We start from the raw sequence: 22,654 nt of genomic DNA, 5'->3' as shown, positions 1-22,654 counted from the left end.
TTCCAACTACCGGCAACATGTTCTTTTGCACATTAGTTAGTCACTCACTTGAAAAATAATCCCGAAACATGTAAATAATTAGCAAGCACCATCAAAAAAAAAACAAACGCGCCAAGTCTTTTGACGTTTGAATTTTGACGACCCATTCCAATCGAAGGCTGAAGAAAACCGAGCGAGCAGCGAAGGCAAATAAAGAACAAAGGGTGTCCACCAACACCACCAGCAGCGCCTGTTGGATTGAGCCAGTGATGCCAGGAAATGCTATAAATGCTACTTTTCGTGAGTGTTCGCTTCCAATTTCATCAATTTTGGCAGCACTAAGCAGACCCAAAAGAGCGCTGGAAGAAAAAAAGAACTAAGCTGAAAATAGTAAAATGGGCATGGCCCAATGCACTCGACTGATTAGAATGCATTTGGGATTTTTTTTTGTTAAATGCTTGTAAAAGGAATAGCATAACTTTTAAAAAGAGTGCAAATAAACAGAAATGTTCACAAAAAGTTGCTCTACTCGTTGGTGTACTTGGTTTTAGTAAACCGCAAGGAACACTCCAGATTATCCAGCATCATTCAAACACAACCGCTTATTAAGCTTAAAATGGGTATAATTTCCCTATTTGTGGAAATTTTCAATCTCTTCGAAAAAAATATTTTCAAGATTTTTGAATCAAAAGGGCCAAATATTCAATATAACGCCCTTTTGAAATGTATGTCTTGATTCGATCATTAGTTGCTGAGATATGAGGTGGATTGTTTGGGTGAGATATAGAAAACATCAATTTTCCTGTTTTTAAATCTTTGCATGGCAATATCTCAGCATCTAAAGCAGGCCTGCCCAACCTTTTCGGCTCAATTTTCACATTTTTGATCGTCAAAATTACAATTGTTAACTTTTGCATGGTTTCTTTGATGGAATCGGTGCTCAGATGACCAGTGAACATAACTTTGGTAAAAGTTTGCACAATTTTCTGTAAACGAAACTTGAATATTTTCCCTATAAATTGAACTCCAATTGGTTTTGCTTTTGACTTACTTTTCAATAGGAAAAGCCAAAATCTTTTATAAACCTTCCTTTTTTCTCAAAGTAAATTTAAGCAGAATTGGTCAACATTGATACTCGAGGGTTGAGTTTACATTGAAAAATCGAAAAAAATGTAAGGAGATATTCGAATTTTACAAATTTGTCTGCAGGATTATGTTGGATTATGTTAGGAAATTTATGCTCTACAACTTTGTCGAAGAAACCAAAGTTTTACAACTTGATCCTGGAATGTTATCAGCGGTTTGATAAAAGCCATTTTTGTATGGACATATTTTTTTACTAGTTATAGGTTCGAGTATCAATGGGTTTGACACAGAAACTTATGTAATTTTTGTAATGAAGTTAAAATATTGCCAACGTATGATCCGCAATAATCCAATCCGCTTTACTTACCATTTCAAAATCGCTAGTGCGAATCCCGTTATACCGGCCGATTAGATACACACCTTCGTCATCGGGGTTCAATCAACGCACGCGAAGCATAATTAAGGCCATTTCAGTGTCCACCGCGTGATTAATGACTTGTTTGTGTGTGTTTCTCGAGAGGGTGAGGAATTTTTCGGATGCCATCGTCCTAGATCGGAGCGGAGGTGATTAATCGAATTGACGCCGCACAATTTCAAATGACATGTTTTATTATTATTGCCGCAGAGTTAATGCTGCTGCTGCTGAGGCTCCAGCAGCCAAATGGGAGCATAAAATCTGCTCATTACATAAAAATGCTATCTACTGGTTTGTGTACTTGCTTAAGTTTACTTTTTGCACGGGAGGTTGCATAATTTAGGCTTTGCATGTTTGTGTCTGTGTTGGGTTTCTGCAAAATTATACACCAATTTGCGATATTTATATCTTGCCCTAGCTAATAATACTTCTCGTTTGTGGCTCACTTAATCGGTATAGTTGACTATCACTAGCAATATGAGATTCGCTTTCAGATGTGTTTCCTAACGTATTACTCGGCTACCCTCAGAGACTATCGGTTATATGTACACAAGAAGGCTTTTCGTACTGGATCAACAGGTGAGGAGAAGCGTTACGTCGCCAGCGAGGTATCGCCGAGTCCTTAGAAAGTTTCCCGAGGTCGTCGATCATCGCTGACGGCTTCCACCTTCTTTTTCGTCTTCTCCACATCCTGCGGCTTCTGGTGCTGGGGCTCGTTCCACGGTTGCACCACGCCGGAACCGAAAAGCACAAAGACCACGGCCGGGATGATGTAGGCCGCGGCACCGATTCCGAACACGTACCGCCACTCGTCCATGGTGCTCCGCACGGCGGTAAAGTGCGCCACCAGCATCGGCGAAATGAACCCGCTGGTCGTGCCGACAAAGTTGATGATCCCGTACAACGTTCCGGCAAAGTTGGGCGCCAGATCCTGCGAGTTCTGCAGGTTCGTCACGCTGGACGCACCGTTGAAGCCGAGCGACAGGGTGATGATCGCGACGCACACGTACGGGTCGAACCCGGCGTAGATCAGACCGACCAGGAACAATCCGGGGATGATGTGAGCTGGAATGAGAGTAAATATACATTGGTAAAACATGAGGGACAAACTTAATCGCGCTGATCTATGAATGCGGCGGCGGTTGGGCCATGACGGACGGACGGAAAATGTGAGCTTTTTAACGGCCGTGGACAGCTGACCTGCCGGCTACGGGCTATTAATAGATCTGCTGTATCCACTGCTGCAAGAGGTTGCACGATCAAGTCGCGATCCGTGCGAACTATGTTGAGCTGATATTTTGCTTTTGCTTCTCGGAATTTGTGCAACCGAGGTTGGTAGAGTGGCAGTTATTAGAGAGAAATGTTGGTAAACAGTTGAGTGACGGTGCATTAGGTCGGGTTTGAGACTAATTGGAAATATTTTGATTCTGTGAGTTCAAGAGATTGTTGCAAGGTTGATTAATATTTGTCTAGTCATAAGAAAATTAAGCTGTGCAAATATTGTAACCCTATAAAGTTCAGTGATTGAAAATCAAGTACATTAGTCTGCCCCTGATCGCATAAATGTCCCATATGCATTTTCATCGATTTCGAGTTATTGATGCAGTTTGGTTCAAAATCGTGTGCTCTTTCAAAAGAGCCTATAACATCCAGCACTTTGTTCTAGAAATCAAGAGGAAATCCAGTTTTTTCGCGAAAATTTAACACGTATCCTTATGTATGGGACAAACTTCAAATGCGTTTTTCTCAGCATGCTGTTTTTGCATATGGGACATTTATGTAAACATGGGCAGTAAGAGTACTTGTAAGTACATTAACATTGTTCTTGAGCTTTGTTTAAAAAATCACAAAAAAATCTGGAAAAAGCAGGTTTCTCCCTTCTTTCTGAACAAGTCTCCAAAAGCAAAAAAACCCCAACAAGAGGCGCCATTATTTGGCAAAGCCATTTTTTGCTCCTTCCAATATTCTCCATCAAACAGTCATGTGACCCATTGACGGTGATCACTTCTTTTTTCATCAGCGTCATTCCTCTGATGTGATTTGTGCAGTTCAGATCACGAGTTCATTTTTTCGCTTTTTTGTTTTGATTACGATGATTTGCAGGTTGCTGTTTCTTTCTTTGCTTTTTACTTTACCGGGTCGGGAATTCCAACAATTTTACTCCGATTTACGACCAACTGTGAGTTGTGTTATCGTACTAGTTTCTAAGCTACAGCGAGGCGATACTTACAGAACAAACAGAACGATTTGCGAATTGTGGTGACGCCGAAGAACGACTTCTTCCGGATGTAGTCTCCGACGCTGCCGAAGGCGAATGCGGCCAGCGCACGGGCCAGGTAGGGCAGGGCGGCCAAGAATCCGGCCTTGGCCAGCTTGAAGCCCAGCACTTCACTCATAAACTTGGGCGCCGCCGTCAGCAGGAAGTACAGTCCCCACAGGTTGCCAAAGTGCAGCACCAGCAGGGCCATGAAGGGAACCGATGTCAACACCTTGGTCACCGGCGGCAGCATCTTGTGCGCGGACATGGTATCTCCGAAGGACTTTTGGATGAACTCCTGTTCGGATTTTTTGATGCGCGGATGTTTGGCCGGGCAGTCCGCGACCAGGATGAGCCAGAACATGGTGACGACGGCGGTGATGACGGCTGGGACGTAAAAGGCAAACGACCATCCGAGGGTCTCGATGAGGACACCGACCAGGGGCCACGTAATGACCGTGCCGAAGGTTCCACCCATCAGCATCGATATGAATTTGCCCTTCTCGTTCGGTGGAGCCCACTTGGAAACGAGCTGGTGCAGGGCCGGATAGAGGGCACCCTGAAAAGAGTAAATTTAATCGCTTTATTTAGTAACCTCAAGTCCAAAAGTGTTTTTTTCCCAAAAAACTAAACCAAAACGCGGTCAAAGCACTTCCACGAGCGCGTGCCCGGTATAATTAGTAAGAAGCTGGTGAAGCATTCGTCATGATCAGCTGGCGGGAGTGCGGCAACAAAGCTTGCATTGAACACTTCAGTTTGAAGGTTACTTAAAATGCAAAACGAGCAGCCGGTTAGCCGATCGCACGTGTCGCACGAGACTGTTTTGTTTTGCAAACAGTGCATCACGATAAGTGACAATAAACTATTTTAAACCTTTTTTTTGTTTCTACATTGCCGTACATCACTTCAAATGTTTAATGAACTTTACTCATTCTAAATTATTAAATCTATTGACATCACAAATTTAAAACGAAACAAGTTTGACATTCCTCTCTTAAACATTCATCACATTCCGTAGCACCATGGCACCTAGCAACAACACCGTTAAACTGATGTTTTGGCGCGCAAAAAAAAAACCCTCACCGGCTTATGTATGCAAACTTACCCCACAAACGCCCAGCAGCACCCGGTTGGCCACGATCGCCCAAAAGCCATAGTTGGCGGCCAGCGGTGTCAGCGCCGTCAGCAGGGCACTGACCGCGAGCGTAAACCCGACCAGGTTGCGCCCGCCGAACCGTTCCGCCAGGACCCCCCCGGACAGCGAGGTGAGCAGATAGCCGTAGAAGTACGCCCCCAAAATGAGGCTCTGGTCGTGCGAGGACCAGTTGTACCGGGGTCCGTACTGCGTGTGGAAGAGAGTTAATCGAACGGTAAACCAGTTAGTGGGTGGGTTGTGCAAAAAATGAAATACACTCAAGCCCCTTTGGTTTGACACAAACTTTTGTCAAACGAACGGGGTCACTTTTTAGTTTGACACTCCTTTTGCACGGAGTTTACACACGCTACCAAACGTTTGTTTTGATAGTGTGCGTGAGCGCCGTGTAAAAAGTGACATTTCGTTACTTTTTAGTTTGAATTCGGCCAACCAACGGGGTACAAACTAAAAAAGTTTGAAACGAAAAAGTGACCAACCACCGGGGGTTGAGTGTAAAACGTAGGAGAAGAGGGCCACTATCAAGTTGGTTGAAAATGGGTGCCCTTCCCCTAGGGAAGGAGCCTCGCGCTTTGGCAAGTGACACTTACGTCCATCAGCTCCGGTGTCAACGCCGTCGTCGTGAACGGAATGCTTGTTGTTGAAGTGCCGTTGCCGTCGAAGCTGTCCTCGTCATCGCCGAAGGCACTGCTAGTGTTCAGAGGTGCCACGAGGGCATGGGCTTGGGGTTTGGGCGCGAGTTGGCTCTGGGTGGGTTTGACCATGGCCAAGATATTGACCGAAATGTTTACGCGCAGCATGTAGCTGACGAAGCAGGCCAGGAACAGCATGATGGCGACATTGAACCGCGTGGGGATGCGATCTGGAAAAGGTAGAGAGAAAAAAAAATCTTTGTTTAGACGACTTTTTTCATTGATAAACTTTCTTTTAAAACGATTTCATCCTCAGGGGGTCCAATACAATATTCAGAAATTATCTAAAACAATTTTAAACTTTTGAAAAGTTCAACTTTTCAGCACTTCGACGCAGTCATGCTTTCTTGTCGTACGTTGCTTTTTGACGTAGGGGAGAGTGGAGAGACTTGATCCTCGGGGACACTTGATCCCAAGCCTGTATCTCGTCAGCATGTGGGTAAAACAATTAGCTTTGTTCTAGAAAATTGTGCGAAATTGACTAAAACTCATTGTAGAAAACAAAGAAAAAAAAATCAAAAATGTTTAGATAGAGTTACACACATTTTTCTAAAAAGTGCTCCAAAAAACTTCCAAGAGATCTTTAATCTTTGTTTTGATAAGTATAGAAAACACTCAAAAATTATTCAAAAAAATATATTTTATACATGAATTGTTTGATAAACATATCAACTCCAACACCCTTACGCATTTGACGTTAAATTTATCGTCATACTATTTTTACAATCAATTGTTTAAAAAAGTGCGTTTAGGGAGACATGATCCCTGCATTTTTACAGTCACTGGAATCAGCCTCAAGATTAAATAATTGGCTGGGTTTTCGTACATAGTTTCCTTTAGTATAGTTGTGCATAACTTACTGCAGTTTGAACCATTTTTCAAAAGTTTTGTAAACAAAAATTACCAGCTTTTGTAAACATGCTCAATTTTGGTCTAAAAAAGAAAATTTTAAGTTTTTAAATTTTTTGCATGCTAAACTTGTTATATTTTGAACACAAACGTACAGGTTTAATGTGAAATTGCTGTAACTTATAGAAAATTAAAAGTATGGATGAATAAAAAACATTTTCCTTAAGATTTCTTAAAAATGTTGAAAGGGGGATCAAATTACCCCCAACATTTTGAAAACGCCGGTTTAAAATATTTTTTTAAAACGCTTGGCATGATTTGAAGAGTTTATCTGATGAAATCCCCTTATCAGCCAAACATAGTTGAATGTTTAAGCTTTCAATTCATGCAAAAAGATCATAGTTTTGTGAGAAATTGACAGAGTTATGAGCGATACAAAAAAAGGGGATCAAGTCTCCCCACTCTCCCCTACCGAGAAAAACGCGTTTTAATGTTTGACATTGAACAGACAAAGACGAGAGCACGCAATGCGAACAATAACAAACCCGTTTTGTTTGGTTGACCATTCTATGCATTGCCCTGAAGTTTGATTGAATTTGATTGCCGGAGTCCCGTGTTATAATTGAAAATGTTTACGGTAGTCGAGCTTGTCCCTGCGTCAAACGCGTTCTGACCTGAAATCCCTTTGGCCAATTGTCGCACTTACATCAATTTTCAGGCTGTGTCAAGATAGCACGACAAGATTAAAACTTCTTTCATATGAAGAGCGACAACAATGTATGGATGGCATTGTGAGCTGTAAAAAATGGCGTTCTTAACTCAAAGTGGTCCAAAATAAACGTACGACAAGTTATCACGACGGCGATGACTTGTTTTGATAAGTAAGTTTTTGCGAGAACCCTATTCAATGATGTATTTTTCCAGGTCTTGTTTATGATCTAGATCAGCGATTCTCAACGGGAGTACCGGGCCCATTGATTTACATGACAGGGGGTACCAGCCTAGAATAAGGTTGAGAATCGCTGATCTAGATCAAAAGCCTACACCGAACATGCTTATTTGAAATAGATTAGAACCATAATAATAGCCTCTAACGACCTTTGTGCCCAAAAATCTGGTTCATGGAACAAGTTTTAGTTATGCCACAAGTACATTTGGTGTCATCAATCGAAGAATACCAGTTCTTAAATGATGCTCACAAGCTAGTATAAAAAGCGATCAAATACTCCAAGGTGACATCAATCCCAAATAGTATCTCACACAATGAGTTTCATACTAGTGCTCATCTCCGTGGTCACACTGGCCTTGAGTGCATTCTCGGCACCTCCGAAAGAAGTCGGCAGTCAGTACCTACACCTGGGGGACAACGGCGCCTACAGCTACGGCTACAACACCGGAAACGTGGTCAAGGAAGAGAAACGTTCCATCGGTGACACCGTCCGCGGAGCGTACAGCTTTGTCGACGCCAACAACGAGGTGCAGACCGTTCAGTACACCGCCGACGACAAAAACGGATTCGTGGCAACCGGATCGAATCTGCCCAAGCAAGCTGTCGGAACTGCTGCTACTAAAACCGAAGGCCGTAGTTTTCTAAAGCCCGAAGGTCGTAGTCCGATCCAGTCGTTGACGCAGTTGCTCCTGCCGACGATTCCGGCCGATGTCACTGTCGACGCAAATGGAGCAATCGTCGCAAGGCCTCCTCCCGGCAACCCTATTCTGAACTTTGGACAGCTGTTTGGAACGCGCCAAGTGTTCGTTCCGGTTCCGGTTCCCTACCAAGGCTTCCAGGGATATCAAGGTTTTCAAGGGTATCAGCCGCAGGTTCCGTACCTGGCGCAATGGTGCGGTGCCGTGCCGTGCAGCGTATACTTTTCTGGGAGATTGTTTTAACTCTAAATTGAGATTTTGACGTATGTTAAATATAAGCGTGAAATTTAGTTTTTGGCAAAAAATAAAAAAGTAATATATTGAAAAAAAAACTTTGTTGCAATCAATAAAAATACTGAAAATCTTAAATGCATTGTTTTATCTGACCTAGTTTTTAAGATGAAATTTTAATTTAAAAGGATTTGATACTCACAATTTTGGTTAATATTTGTCTTTTTTACTAGCAGAAGTTGAAATCACCAAGATTGATAATTTCTGAAAGGTTTTTTTTAAAGGTTTGGAAAATTTCCAAAACTGCTTCAAAAATATTGAAGATGAAACTTCCGTTTACTGAGATACAATCTCTGAGAGAAAAACCAACGAAAAAGTTAGATTTGCTGAGAGTCTAAGCCACTATTAGACTGATTTGAAATATCAACAAACAAAATATGAGTGAGATATTGTAATTCTAGATATTTTTTTTATAAACAACTATAACATTTGAAAAGGTCCAAAACATACACTTCAGACACTTCCAAATATAAAAAATATTCAAATAACATTTGAATTTTTGACAATATTTGATGCAGATGCACACAGAAAAAACAGTCATGGTAATATTACATCTGGAATGGGGTACATCTTTTTTGTCAAATGTGTAATTTTACAACTATTCTGGTGTAATGTCGCATTTTCAGTCTTGAGGTAAAATTACATCATAAAAGAGGTCATATTCAACTTTCTAAAATTAAACCTTCCAAATTTACACTTTTTTTGCTGTGCAGATATTTAATGATTATTTAAGTGACATTTTCATTATAGAGAAACTACAGAAAAAGTTCAAGTCAAATATATAAAAAAATGAAGAATTTGAACATTTTTGCGATTTTATTTTTAATTATTTAACAATGCTCAATAACTTCTAGTTAGCTAAAAAAATATCCGATATTTTTCGTTCAAATATCATAAACAAGCTATTTGTACCTTAAGAATATAAATATTAAATTTAAAATATTTATTTATGACTAGTTAATGTTTAAATAACATTGCAAGTATGCACTATTTTAGGGAAAAATACTTTAATTTGCCAAGTTATCAATATGTTAAGTTTTTCAAAAATATGTTGGAGATCTGTTTACGGCATGACCGAATTTGATCACTCTATATTAGAGAAATTCTCTACCAAAGCCGGAAATAGTTTTAAAACATATTTTTTGAATTGGCTCACACTTTTTGGGGGCCTTCCCTATAACCAAAGAAGCCATTTTGTGTCATTTGTTCTCCCATACAATTCTCTATACAATTTTGACAGCTGTCCATACAAAAATGTTACGTAAATATTTGAAAATCTGTAACGCCATGATTCGAATTCCCGGACGCTTCAAAACCCGGACACCTCATCTTGATTTATCAATTATTTGGATATAAGTTCGCATTATGAATGTCAAAACTGTATTATTTAATGAATTCTAACATCAACATTCATTAAAAGTTTGTTTAAAAGCTGTAGTTAATGCCAAAACAATTATATTAAATAAAATTATAAGTTTACCAAAAATGTGAAACATTTCACTGAAATATTTCATGGGCGTCCGATGCACCGGGAAGGCAAAACAGGAATTTATGGTTTTGATTTTCATAAATTCTAGCAAATTCTTCTATAAAATATCGATTGTTATTAGCTTATTTGAGACCTAAAGAATGCCATTCACTAACATTTCAGTCCAAATTTGTGCGGTACATGAACAAAATCGAGTGTCCGGAATTCGAAGCAAAAGTGTCCGGATTTCGAATCAGTTTTATCAGTGTCCGGGATTCGAAGCACAACAAGTCATTTCAATTTAAAAATTCTGATGAAAAATTGTTAGAAAAGACATATTTTGAATGCATTCTCTTAAAACTGACTGTTTATACTACATCCTGATGATATTTCTACATTTCTAACTTGTTACATGATTTTTTTCCAGCTATAACAAAAATGATATGCTGCTAAGTGTCCGGATTTCGAATCATGACGTAATCTTTTGAAGGAATTTTTTGCTTAATTTGGTGTCTTCGACATAGTAGGAGACATGTGTTTTGGAGTAATTCAAATAAAGTTTAATAATAAAAGGTTTTTGCTTTATTTTCTGTTAATATATCTTTTATCTAAATTTTATGAAAAGATGGTAGTTCACATGAGCGTATTAACTCAAACTTATAATTTTGATAAAAAAACACATTGTTCCCCTTTATTCCCTACCACACAAGTGATAACAACTGTTTATCCAGCTGCCATATATTCGTCAGCGTTAGCGGGCGTGTTCAAACAAAAACAAACGCCAAATTCCCGCCATAATCGCAGCAGTTCTACTCCCAGAAACACTTGAATTCAGTGGCATTTCGCTCATACAAACCACGTTATCATCCACATCCCCTCCATAGATGAGTATACTATGATGTCTACTACCCTCTCAACCGGTAGTAAACACTAATTGCTCCGATAATGTTATGGTTACATGGAACACCGTGAGACTTATCTGTTACGCTGTGAGTATATTCACCGCAAGTGTGTGCATCGGAATCTGCTTCCTCTTCCCTGAATGTGTCCCGCATTTGGTTTTAAAACAAACTGTCAACAGCACCAGCAGCAGTTGCAAGCGGTTCAGTGTGTCACGAATGCCAATCGTGTGCAAAAAGTCATAAAATTAGATGGTCATCGGGGTAGTTTGCTCACTACCCCCGTTTTGACCATCCTTGACGAGCTGTCACTTCGATTGGGTTGCTTTCGAAGTTGATCCTCTTGGTCGGATTCGCTTCGCTGGACTTTGGAACCGCTGTAGAACTTGTACTCCGTCAAAAGCCTAAACATATGGAACAGAGTCGCAAAACCACAACCGCGAAAGTCATGCAATTATCTAACGTACTGTTCCGCAAATGTTTCGTATGACTACCCCCGGCGATCGATGACTCCGGCCACTTCTTGAAGCAGCGCGTGAGAGATCGTTGCCAACCGGCCGAGCGCCATTCCAGAGCGCAACCTCAGCTGCCGCTAGACTAAACTCTGCAGGCTAAATATAGACCTGTTTGACCTGATGGCATGTTCAACATCTCGCTGGGGTGTTTAGTTAATACCGGTGTGTAGGCATTAGGAGGCTTATCTTTTGCGGGCCACCACCACTGTCAGGTAAAGTTGCAAGCTGAGGGGTGGTGAAAAACGTGAGAAATTGTGCGGCACGTTCAATGATGGCGCATGTCGGCGGATTTTGAACAGAATTTGTTGGCTGGTGTCTATCGAGCACACGCGACAACTGACAGGTGTCGGTGGACCGACATGGGTAATGAAATGATATCTTCTATTAAATGGAAGGTAATTGATTTTTTTGAAATTTTTGAAACGTGTCACGATCTTACTTATAATAAATGATTAAGTGTTAAAAAATTTCTATTGCTCTACCATGACCATGACTGAAATCACATGTTTGGGATCTGCGAAGGTCAAACGATGAGGCATTGTAAACTGCACAAAATAGCGTTTTTAACTCAAAGTGGCCCAAAGTGCACGTGTTATAAGAAAGCACGACATCGACGATATGATAATTTTCTCTATTTAGAATACATTGTATAAACTGACCTTTTAAGCAAATTAGCGCTTAAATATTTTTGCAAATTTTGTCATTTGAGAGTATTTTATAAAACAGCTTTAAAAAATAGTTTCGTTAAAAATTGTTATTCTCAAATCTGGGGTGACTATCATCACTGTGTTTTGCACAAACTTTAGCTTAAAAGTGTGCAAATTGAATTGATTACCGTAAATTGGGGTGACTTTGATAGCCCGGGGTGACATTGATAGAAATTTGATTTGGCCACTAATTTTGATACATCCAATGTAACAGTCACATTTTTGCATATATGTTCGTGCTTACATACTCAAAATTCTCAAAAATGTTTGGATATTGATTTGACGGGCATTTGAAAAACTTATCAAAGTCACCCCGGGCTATCAAAGTCACCCCAGTTTACGGTACGTCAAATATACAAATAAATTAGGATAAAAGAACCGTATTTGATGTTTGGTTTTAATTTCCCAATAAAATGTTTGCATAAATAAGTTCATTATACTTGAGAAAATGCACGAAAATTCTTTTATACATATAAAAGTTTGGAACATCCCCTTTCATTTATGGGATGAACGAAAATCTTTGGTCGGGAAAAATTTATCATCGTTTGAAGTTTTTGCACTTTTTATGGGACAATGTTTCGCCTATTTCAATTTTGTATTGTTTTAAGTCCACGTGGACATGATCGCGGATCTGAACCTTAAGATCTTTCATTTCTTATGGGAAATTATGCAGGGAACATTTTTCCTGAAGCACGCAAAGTGATTGGAAATGAGGTAAAAAAGTTATAAAGGTTTTATTGGAAATTTGGGAAATTTTCTGTGAAAATCTGGATTTGTCTTTGATAGTGAAATCATTGTTTTGATGAATTATCTTTTGAGAAATGTTTCTGGGTCCATTGAGTATACAAATCACTACAGAAAAGTATAATTGGTTGGGTTTATGCTCAACTGTAAGTCACTTTTGTAAATTTTGGATAAAAAAAATCAGGTTTTTGGGAAACAGAGTGCGCAATTTTAACAGAAAATTTTCCAAATTTCCAATAAAACCTTCATAACGTTTTTCCCTTATTTCCAATCACTTTGCGTGCTCCAGGAAATATACAAAATTGAAATAGGTGGAATTTTGTCCCATAGAAAAAAAGTTCAAAAACCTCAAATGATGTAAACTTTAATTTTTCCCGACCAAAGATTTTCGTTCACCCCTCATAGGGAATGTTTTAAACTGTTATCTGTATGAAATAGTATTCTTTCTTTTTTTTTAAATACTGCCCCCTAAAATAGACCTCGTGATCTGTTAGATTTTTATAAGCAAAACATTTGTTTTTCGCGATCTTGTACATTAACAAAAAAAAAACAATGTAATACAGTAGTTGTTCGGTAACTGGGCTGAGAACGTAGCCCAGTCACCGAATCTTGCTCGTTAACTGGGCTGAACAAAAAATAACGAGGGGACCACCGATGCATAATATTTTCCAGATGAAATATAAAAAATAAAACTTACTCAAATTTATTTACAATGCTTACTTTTCATATTTCTTTAATTGTAACTTGGAATTAAAACAAAAGATTGAAGAAGTTTTTTTATTTATTGAATATGATTTTTGCATCCATTAACCCCTCGGTAATTTTGGTTTGTTTTGATTTTCTGCTATTTAACTCAGGGAGTAGACGACCTGTCAAACTCCATACAGTGAGAGCCTACCTCTCACCTTTTGGTACTTTGACATGTTTTGGTACCTTGACAAGTGAGAAGTGTCAATTTTGGTACTGATGAATTACCCTTTTATCGCACAACTTGCATTTCGTTCGGGTAAAACGTCAATTATCAATGTTACCTATTTATGGAAATTCAAATAGAAAGTGATTTCACGTAATTTATTTATCATTCTCTTTGATGGAACAAACATTAGTAACTTTTTTTTTATTCTTATGTCGCTATTATTTACTCGGCTATCGGTCTGCACTCTGCAGACATCGCGATATTTGGTAAGCCCACACCGCCGGAAGCTGCGCTGGCTAGGCACGGCCAAGAGTAAGCTGTTCCGGGTCCCGGGTCGATGCTAACAGATCGAGGAGAAACAAACAAATATATCTATATGATATTTATTGTAAATTTAAATGTTTTTATTAATGTTTTGTATACCTTTTTCGTTCGTTACTCACTTCAATTTGTTTTTTGTTTTTTAATGGAAATGGTATAAACAGTGATGATAAACGGATCTGGTCCCAATCCGGAATGGCCACAAACCCCGGAAACGTCACAGGCCACCGATCGTTCGATGTCTGGATACTGGCGGAACTTCGAACAGCAGTAGGCGGTCCTCGAGCAGTCACCGTTACAGGTCGCCGACCGTTCGCTGGCCGGAAAGTCGCGGGATGTTGTTGAGCTTGAGCAGATGTACATGAGGTTTGAATGCTAAAATCACAAAGATTAAGTTGTGTTCATATTATGTTTCCGTGAAAATACTTCATCCCTACCGCATTTTCTTAACGGGAGGCCCTCCGCCTGGTTAATGTGGGATGCGTTTGTGATGTTATTAAACGGAGATCTTTTGGTCATGGCAGCAGTTGTTGGTTTCCGTCCGGCTTCGCGGAACATCATTTCAGGTCGCAGCTGGTTCGCTCGTTGGACACATCCACGGTCGAGTGCGATAGGCCGCCGTTGAGCTTGATTGGCCAAAAATGCAGATTCAGCATGATTTTGCGTTGAAACAAAATCGACGGAAAAGCTCCTCGAACGAGTTTTCGCTTTCCTTTAACCATTTTGAAATCTTCCGGCCGGAAATGTGCCGCACAGACTCTGGCGTTCCCGGCACCGATGCTAGCAAAACACACCTTGTTGCCCGACTGCTTGATTTCCGCACACCAGATCTGAAACAAATCCTCGTCCCGCGGGAAACTAGAAAATATATGATTCCTCAGCACAAGAAATAAATCTCCTCATGAATTTTGATTATAATTTACCGGTGCGTAGAAACTCCTCCATTTTCAACTTTTATGCTCAAATCACTTTCGCAATTAGACACGAAACAACGCATTTTTGAAAGAAAAAATAAAAAGCACGAGTTTTTCAAGCTACTTCGCTTCCAGCTAGAAATTTTCAATGTTAGTAAACAAAAGACGCCATATTGCAAAAGATGTGCGGTAGGCTGGAATCGCCATCTGTCATCCCCCTGATTTAACTGGACTACGGCCCAGTTATCGAGCGCCCAGTTTTAAAGCAGCCCAGTTAACGAACAACTACTGTAATACATTACTGAAGATGTAGATTGTGAAAAAAAAAATGTTTTATATTTCCAAGTTAAAAAAAATCACATCTTTTCATGCGTAAATGCACTTTTTAACATAAACGAAGGCAAATAAAATTGAAACAGGGGCAAAAGTCGACCATAAAAATGTTAAACGTCCAAAAACTTACAGTGAGTCAAATATTTGTCCGTACCCCCCCGTACGGAAAATGTTTGTGATATAAAAGTATATAAAATTCGACTAAAGTGCCATGTTTTATACATCAATCGACGCGGCAGAATGTCCTCTTTAAGACACTGTCATTGGATTTTCAAAAAACTTTTTCTTAAAAAATACAAAAATAGTTTAATGAAAAAAGTAAAATAAAGAGGTCAAATAATTGTCCGTACCCCTAATAAAAGTACAAAATCTGATCGATTTAAGTGAATTTATTTATGAAATGTTGTTTCTGTGTCAAATACTTGTACCTCTAGCCAGTTTGTGACAACTTTGAACTTCTGATAACTTTGTTTAGTTAGTTTATATTAAGAATTGGTTTAAATTTAGTTTTTTAAAGTAAAACTTATCAAAACATAAGTTTATAAACAACTATTTTTATAAAATTGCTATTTTATGTTGTAAGAGTCTCTATTTAACAAATTTTAACAATATTTGTTCGAAATATACATTGTTTTCATCTTTTATTGACATTTTTCGACCAAAAATACTGTTTCGGAACAATACCGTTAAACAATCCGGATTGTCCCGGAACCGGTTTAACCCTCGGAGGAAATTTTGTGGTGGTCAGATAGAGGACAAAAAACCCACCTCTTGCAATTTAAAGCATTCAATTTCGTCCACTACAGCCCGATTACGAGTCCCTAGTCTGAAATTTGAAATTTTCACTTTCCGTACTGAGAATTTTTGTACCGTCCTGGGACAGAATGTTTTGCTTGGGAATTTGAAAATTTCAAATTTCAGACTAGGACTCGTAATCGGGCTATAGTGGACGAAATTGGATGCTTTAAATTGCAAGAGGTGGGTTTTTTGTCCTCTATCTGACCACCGCAAAATTTCCGAGGGTTAAACCGGTTCCGGGACAATCCGGATTGTTTAACGGTATTGTTCCGAAACAGTATTTTTGGTCGAAAATGTCAATAAAAAGATGAAAACAATGTATATTTCGAACAAATATTGTTAAAACTTGTTAAATAGAGACTCTTACAACATAAAATAGCAATTTTATAAAAATAGTTGTTTATAAACTAATATTTTGATAAGTTTTACATAAAAACTAAATTTAATCCAATTTTTAATATAAACTAACTTAATAAAGTTATCAGAAGTTCAAAGTTGTCACAAACTGGCTAGAGGTACTAGTATTTGACACAGAAACAACATTTCATAAATGAATTCACTTAAATCGATCAGATTTTGTACTTTTATTAGGGGTACGGACAATTATTTGACCTCTTTATTTTACTTTTTTCATGAAACTATTTTTGTATTTTTTAAGAAAAAGTTTTTTGCAAATCCAATGACAGTGTCTTAAAGAGGACATTCTGCCGCGTCGATTGATGTATAAAACATGGCACTTTAGTCGAATTTTATATACTTTTATATCACAAACATTTTCCGTACGGGGGGGTACGGACAAATATTTGACTCACTGTACTTTTTGCATTGTGTGGATTCATTGATTAGGACGATTTTCTAACCAACTAATAACAGATATCTGCACAACTTAGTTTATCATTGAGATTGAAATTTCTTCCGATATCCTAAAGAATGATTATTTATTCTTTTATTTGAATGACATCTCGCAAAAAGTAAAGTAAAACACATTTCGAGCCTAACATTTCAAAAGGGCACATAACTTTTGAAAACAATAGTGTATCCCTTTCACTCAAATGACAGTTTCCATAAGGTGTGAAAGGGACACACACTTGTTTTAAAAAGTTATTTCAAACTAAAAAAGAAGGTTGTTTGGTATCATGTATAGTTTTACTGAATGATTTTAAACTACACGGTAAAAAAGAGAAAATTGTGAGTTGCATCTTTTAAAGATCATTATCACACCATTTTACATTGGTAAGAAATTTTTTTCTGAGTCATTTCACTTTATAACCCATATATTTAGGTGAAATTACATAAAAAGAGGAAAATTTACACATTTAATTTATTGCTCTGTGTGATCCGATAACTTTTCAACAAACCGGCACTCAAATTAATCGAGTCAACCATAGTTGATCCCCATTTATTTCGCATTATTCACTTACCATCCTAATGGGAGGTCTACGATCTGTAATCAGCAACTCATGAAAAGCAGCGATTAAGAACAATTGCCCTGCGCTAAACAACAATGTGCCCCCCATAAAACTAAGGTATGGTGTTATACATTACCGCATAACACAGCCTACAGATACAGAAACACAGTTATTGTTGATGATTTTGTCTATGACTTGACGTCACCTGTTTTATCTACGACTTTGACAGTTTGACGCTGGGTTCAAACTTTGTGAGATGTTAATGTACTACATAATAAAAAATACCATAGAGTTAATTAATATTATCTCAACTAAAAGTCAAATATTACTCTATTAACTTTACTACACAACCCGTAATACAGCTGTTTAGATGCGAGTAGAAAAAAACTTTTGTTTTTGTTCGTGCGAGATTCCTGCAGGGCAGCGTCACTTTTTTCCACACGATTCTAGACGGAAAATGGGGGGTGATTTTCCACTGCAAGCGCGAGTATGTCTGGGAAATGCGTCCCCATAGTTGTTTTGTTCGATGATAGCATCTCAAATGTACGCCCTGCTCAGATAGTGCATCTTGATTGCAGGAGATGACACAGCGTTAATTAAAATGGAAAGAGTTGAGGTGCGTTTCCAAGTGAAATTCTAGAGATTTGCTGGGGGAAAAAAGTGAAATGTAATTGAACAAAATCTCGCATTTTTTTTTATAGAAGTTTTTGCTCTCTAATAAATCAATGTTTTGCATATTTAACTTATTGTTATTTGTATGTTATAGAATCGTTTTAAAAAGTTAGCATTAGCATTACAATTTCAAGTATAATTTTGAACTGAGCAAAACATTGTTCAAGTAGAAGAGGTATTGTAAGGCTCAATTCTTTTTTGCTAACTCAAATTCTTTGGATACCATTAAAAATATTGCCTATTATCATGTATATGAAGAAAACGAATAAAAAATTACAATAGCAATATGAAGTTATGTTAGCAGAAAGAGAAATAAATGAACTTATAGAAAGAAAAACAACTCACCGGCTCCTTTAATCAGATGTACTAACGGATTCAACATCTTTATGCTGGAAACTGGATTCGCCTCCGGTGAAAAGATAACACCACTTGTTCAGCTTCCGGAAATTCGGACAGTTCGTTGACCAACCAATCTCAGGTTGTAAACGTTACCTCCGAGACTCAGACTTGTCACACTGTTCGCGACCTTCGACACAGCCGATAACACCACGCTGCGCTCGCGCACTCAAACAGAACTGTTCTAAACGGGAATCGAACCGGCACGCACTGAACTCAACTCAACTGGTCGACCTACAACTTTTGCAGCGCTAAAACGTTGTTTTAAAATTCATACTGTGAGCGTCTTCCTTTTTCTGACTGCCTCAAGTTTACTTCCGGAGTGCGGGGGTGTTTGGTTGGGGCTGGAAAGTAAATCGCAGCAGTGGCGGTTCACCTTTTGAAGAGCAAGATGGAACCGATCTGTGAATTTGATGAAAGAGAAAAAACGTTTTCACGGTCAGATGACAGTTTTGCAGATCTGAGATGCTAATCAGTGACGCATGGGACGAACGAGATTTATCAGCTTGCGGCGAGAAAATGTGCTAATTTGGTGACGATTTAATGTTTACTGTTTGCTCTGAAACCTTAAAGGCAGGCGCAGCACGAATGTCCGTCCGGCTTGTTAGTTAAGATGCGACCTTGTTTGACATTTATGCAAATTTTGTTTTTTGAGTAAATCGTCTCTTCAAGAATCAGCGACAGGCAATTATTTGAGTAATTGATGGATTCGCGACTGAAGATAATTGGCAAAATCAACAAAAATATTGTTTGGCACAGAAGTTGGCATCGAAATGATTTTTTTTGTCATGAGATAAAGATCTAGAAACCATGCGGTCCCATGGCTCACGTCATGGAGACGCTTGGTTTATTCTTGAACAAATTTCAAAATTCATTTCATTATTTGGGTATAGAAGTTTTTAAGAACTCATTATGCAAGAATAACACTAGCATAAGTCTGATGAGCTATCGAAAATCTACAAGCTTCTATTGTTTATTTGCTAGATGACTGGCAACTTAGTTGCAAACCAATTCATTATCACTTAAATGTTTATTATATAACTTAAGTTTCGGTACCATATGAGATCAATTAGAACAAAACAAACGACGCCGATTGTTAGGCAAACACTTCACACCTTATTTAGTAGAATTCAGAAAATGTTACACTGTTGTTCAAGCACATCTTGATTTGAAAATATCATCGTGTTCTTCTAAGCATTTGCTTGCAGCGTTGTTTTGTACCTAAACTTAAAAAAATCAAATTTTATTCTTAACTTATTTTTATTAGGTTTTTTCAGGTGCTGTGACCAGGTTCGGACCGAGGATGGGTAAACAACTAAGATATAACAAGAACAAAAACAACTCCTTATCCTCCGTACTTTAAGATCATGTAATTGACGAGGGTTAGTTGGTCCAAGCGGGTCTTGCAGGTCTTGAACCTGCCGATGCACTCTGAGAAAATGCCCCACAGTTCAGCCGAACTGTAGAGCAGCGGTGGAAGTCCTCTGACGACGACGCGGAGTTGCCGCTCGTTTCGTTTCTCGGGGGTGTAGAACTCCATTTTGTTCGCAATCAAGTGAGCCCGCGCGGTTTCTAAACAATCTTCGGAGATGCACAGCAATTTGATCCCAAACGGAGTCAGCTTGTCAGTGGGCTTGGTTGTGCACGACGACAGTACACTCCTCAGCTTGGCGTAGCTTGTATTCTTTACCACCAGAGGAGGTGGTTTCTTGGCCACTGGAATCACTGGAACCGGTGAGACGCTACCATTGGGTTACCATTGTTATTGTTGTTGTTGTTGTTCTCCGCCAGCGGGCTGAACTTGTTGTTGTTGAGAAGGTTCTCCTCTTGGCCATTCCCGACAACGGCTCCGTCGCTGGTCTTCTTCCGCTTCCGCGTTTACGGAACGAAACTCGTCTCCATCGGATTCTTCCACCTCCATCCGTGAGCACTTTGCCGCGCACGAAAACAGCAGAAAAAACAACCGCTGTCTTCGGCTGTCAGACGTAAACTCAAAAATATTGGTTCGTCGTAAAACAAAATTATGCAGAGGATTGGGGAATAGTTTACATTAAATATTTGACCTTTTCAAAATGTTCATACAAAAACTTAAAAAAAATAGTTTTTTTTTACAAATGTTTCATTTATTACATTAAAAATAGCACCATTAGTTTCTGAGTTATTTGTACTAAAAATTAAAAGGCTGTTTCGATGAGACTTTAAAACTTCAATTTGTCTTCTTTTGTAATTAAGCAACCAGAAGTCCAATCTTTATTGTCTCATAGGAAATTTTATTGGTCATCTTGTTTGTCAACTTTTCGAAAAAAAATCAGATAAGGACAACTATGGTCACTTTTTAATAAAATCTAACACTGAAATTTGTCAGTTATAAATAATCTTTAAGAGTTTATTTGTTGATAACGGTGCAATTTATCGTTAAATCTGTACTTTTCGATTACAAATTTTGTTTTTTTTTCGAGCATTAATTTTTTATTTTTACAAAAAAAACATTTTTTTTTCAATCATAGCTGGATGGCAAAAATAGTCCATACTTATGTATGACCCACAAGTTGTCCCCGAAACAGATGAAAAAAAAAACTTAAAAAATATGAATTTTTGTAAAAAAAAGTTAATTTAAAATTGGCATTTTTTTCGGTGTACCATTTTTTCTAAATCAGAATATAATATTAAAATTATCAGATTTTTTTTGAAAAGAAACAGATTTTCAAAGATCTACGTATAATTTTTAAACGAACAACTGCCAAAATTGTATGGAGCCTTGTATAGATGAACCAATGACACAAAATTGAATTTTAAAGTTTTGGCTCAAAAAGTTTGAGCCAATTCATAGAATATAAATAATTTCCTTGTGCATTTGCATTATTTTTTGCCTTTTACATTAAAATATCGTGACCATTTGAGATGCAATAAAATTCGCTTGAGCTTAGTCCTAGCCGTATGGATTTTTGTATAACATGCAAATGATTGCTTTCAGAAAAAACTGAGTTTTTATTGCCTTAAAAAATGATTCAATTCATCAATATTTGGTTATGAAACCTCCCAAAATAATTCCTGAAATTAAAATTAAACTTTTATCTTTGTACCCTTCCTTGATTTAGTTTCAAACCATATTTTTGGTTTTTTTTTTATAAACTGTTCATTATTACACACTTTTTGTCACATAAAATTTATTTCAAAATTGCTCTGTAAACTTTGGAATTCAGACAATTGTCCAATTTTGTTTATAACATATCAGAAGATGTCGGGATGTCACAATTAATGTTATCAAGCAAAACAAAGTAGTTTGAGATCAAATTTTTAATGCATTATGGCTGATCACTATTCTCTAATAGTTCACATGTTCCTGATTCCACATGACATTTCAGATTTTCTGAGGTTATATAAGCCATCGTTGAAAAAATGGTGCATTGAATCTTAAATTAGCAAAGGATGAATGCTCAAAATGTTGATTTTCAATCTGCTGCCCTACATTTGAACTTGTTGAATCAACATCACGCTAGCGATCTTCGTAGATTTGTCACACTTTTAGCACTTTTAATTTATTTACAGTCCTTAAATCCCCTGCGGGGGATTCCACGGGTTGTCCCGACATCCTACTTGTCCACTAGTCACCGATTAGCACCAACTTAGTCAAATTCGCCAATCACGATCACTTACCACTATGCCGTTTTTCAAACAATGTTTAAACACCGAATTTGCACACTCGATCACTTATTCATGGATTTCGCAAAATTTCCACGCAAAACTTGTCTCACACACTCTGGCTAGACTCCGAACTCTTCCACACGACCGACCGCTACGAACTGATACGCGGCGAGCCTTCGTTTGCCAATTTTATACTGCAAAAGTTTTTTTTTTCTGCGAACTCACCTGGCGCAGCCACCGTCGACGTCGCCGATCGTCAGCTAGAAGAGCCTACCTGTCCGGTACAGCTAAGCCGAGCGTTTGTAGGAGTTTTGCGAAAACTTTCTCTCCACGCGAGTTCGGTTTCTCTCTCCATAGAGTTCAAACGAGGATCACGCGCGACCCGACGGCGCGACGAACGTGCAGGTAGGTTTGTGTCTGGGCTGAAGCCGAGCCGTCGCGACGCCCGACGGATTAAGAGCAGACCGGGTGAGAGAGCGTCCGGAGAGGATCGTTGGAGGCTGGACTGACTGGCGCGAAGTTGAGATCGTGTGAGGAGTTCGTGCAAA

General features: G+C 38.5%; 1 protein-coding gene across 1 annotated transcript; it reads right to left on the bottom strand.

The window, feature by feature from the left end:
• Window positions 1–1,656: 1,656 nt before the first annotated feature.
• LOC6051703 (sialin) lies at window positions 1,657–22,293 on the bottom strand. Its single transcript, XM_038256210.1, has 6 exons — window positions 22,119–22,293; window positions 18,411–18,863; window positions 5,481–5,752; window positions 4,843–5,079; window positions 3,711–4,296; window positions 1,657–2,545 (listed from the first exon to the last, which is right to left on the bottom strand). Exons 2-6 carry the CDS (start codon window positions 18,445–18,447, stop codon window positions 2,103–2,105), a joined length of 1,575 nt encoding a protein of 524 aa, XP_038112138.1. The 5' UTR covers window positions 18,448–18,863; window positions 22,119–22,293; the 3' UTR covers window positions 1,657–2,102.
• Window positions 22,294–22,654: the final 361 nt, after the last annotated feature.

Source organism: Culex quinquefasciatus, chromosome 2 (genome assembly GCF_015732765.1).
Source record: "Culex quinquefasciatus strain JHB chromosome 2, VPISU_Cqui_1.0_pri_paternal, whole genome shotgun sequence".
In the NCBI taxonomy this organism is placed as follows: Eukaryota; Metazoa; Arthropoda; class Insecta; order Diptera; family Culicidae; genus Culex; species Culex quinquefasciatus.
This window is presented reverse-complemented; position numbering and strand designations above follow the sequence as displayed.

Bases quoted from the DNA above. Each gene is read 5' to 3' on its own strand.
- LOC6051703 (XM_038256210.1), bottom strand. From the start codon at position 18,447: ATGTTGAATCCGTTAGTACATCTGATTAAAGGAGCCG. The intron at 4,297-4,842 runs GTAAGTTTGCAT...TACTCTTTTCAG, and splicing joins TGCTGCTGGGCGTTTGTGGG to GGTGCCCTCTATCCGGCCCT. The intron at 2,546-3,710 runs GTAAGTATCGCC...CTCTCATTCCAG, and splicing joins CAAATCGTTCTGTTTGTTCT to CTCACATCATCCCCGGATTG.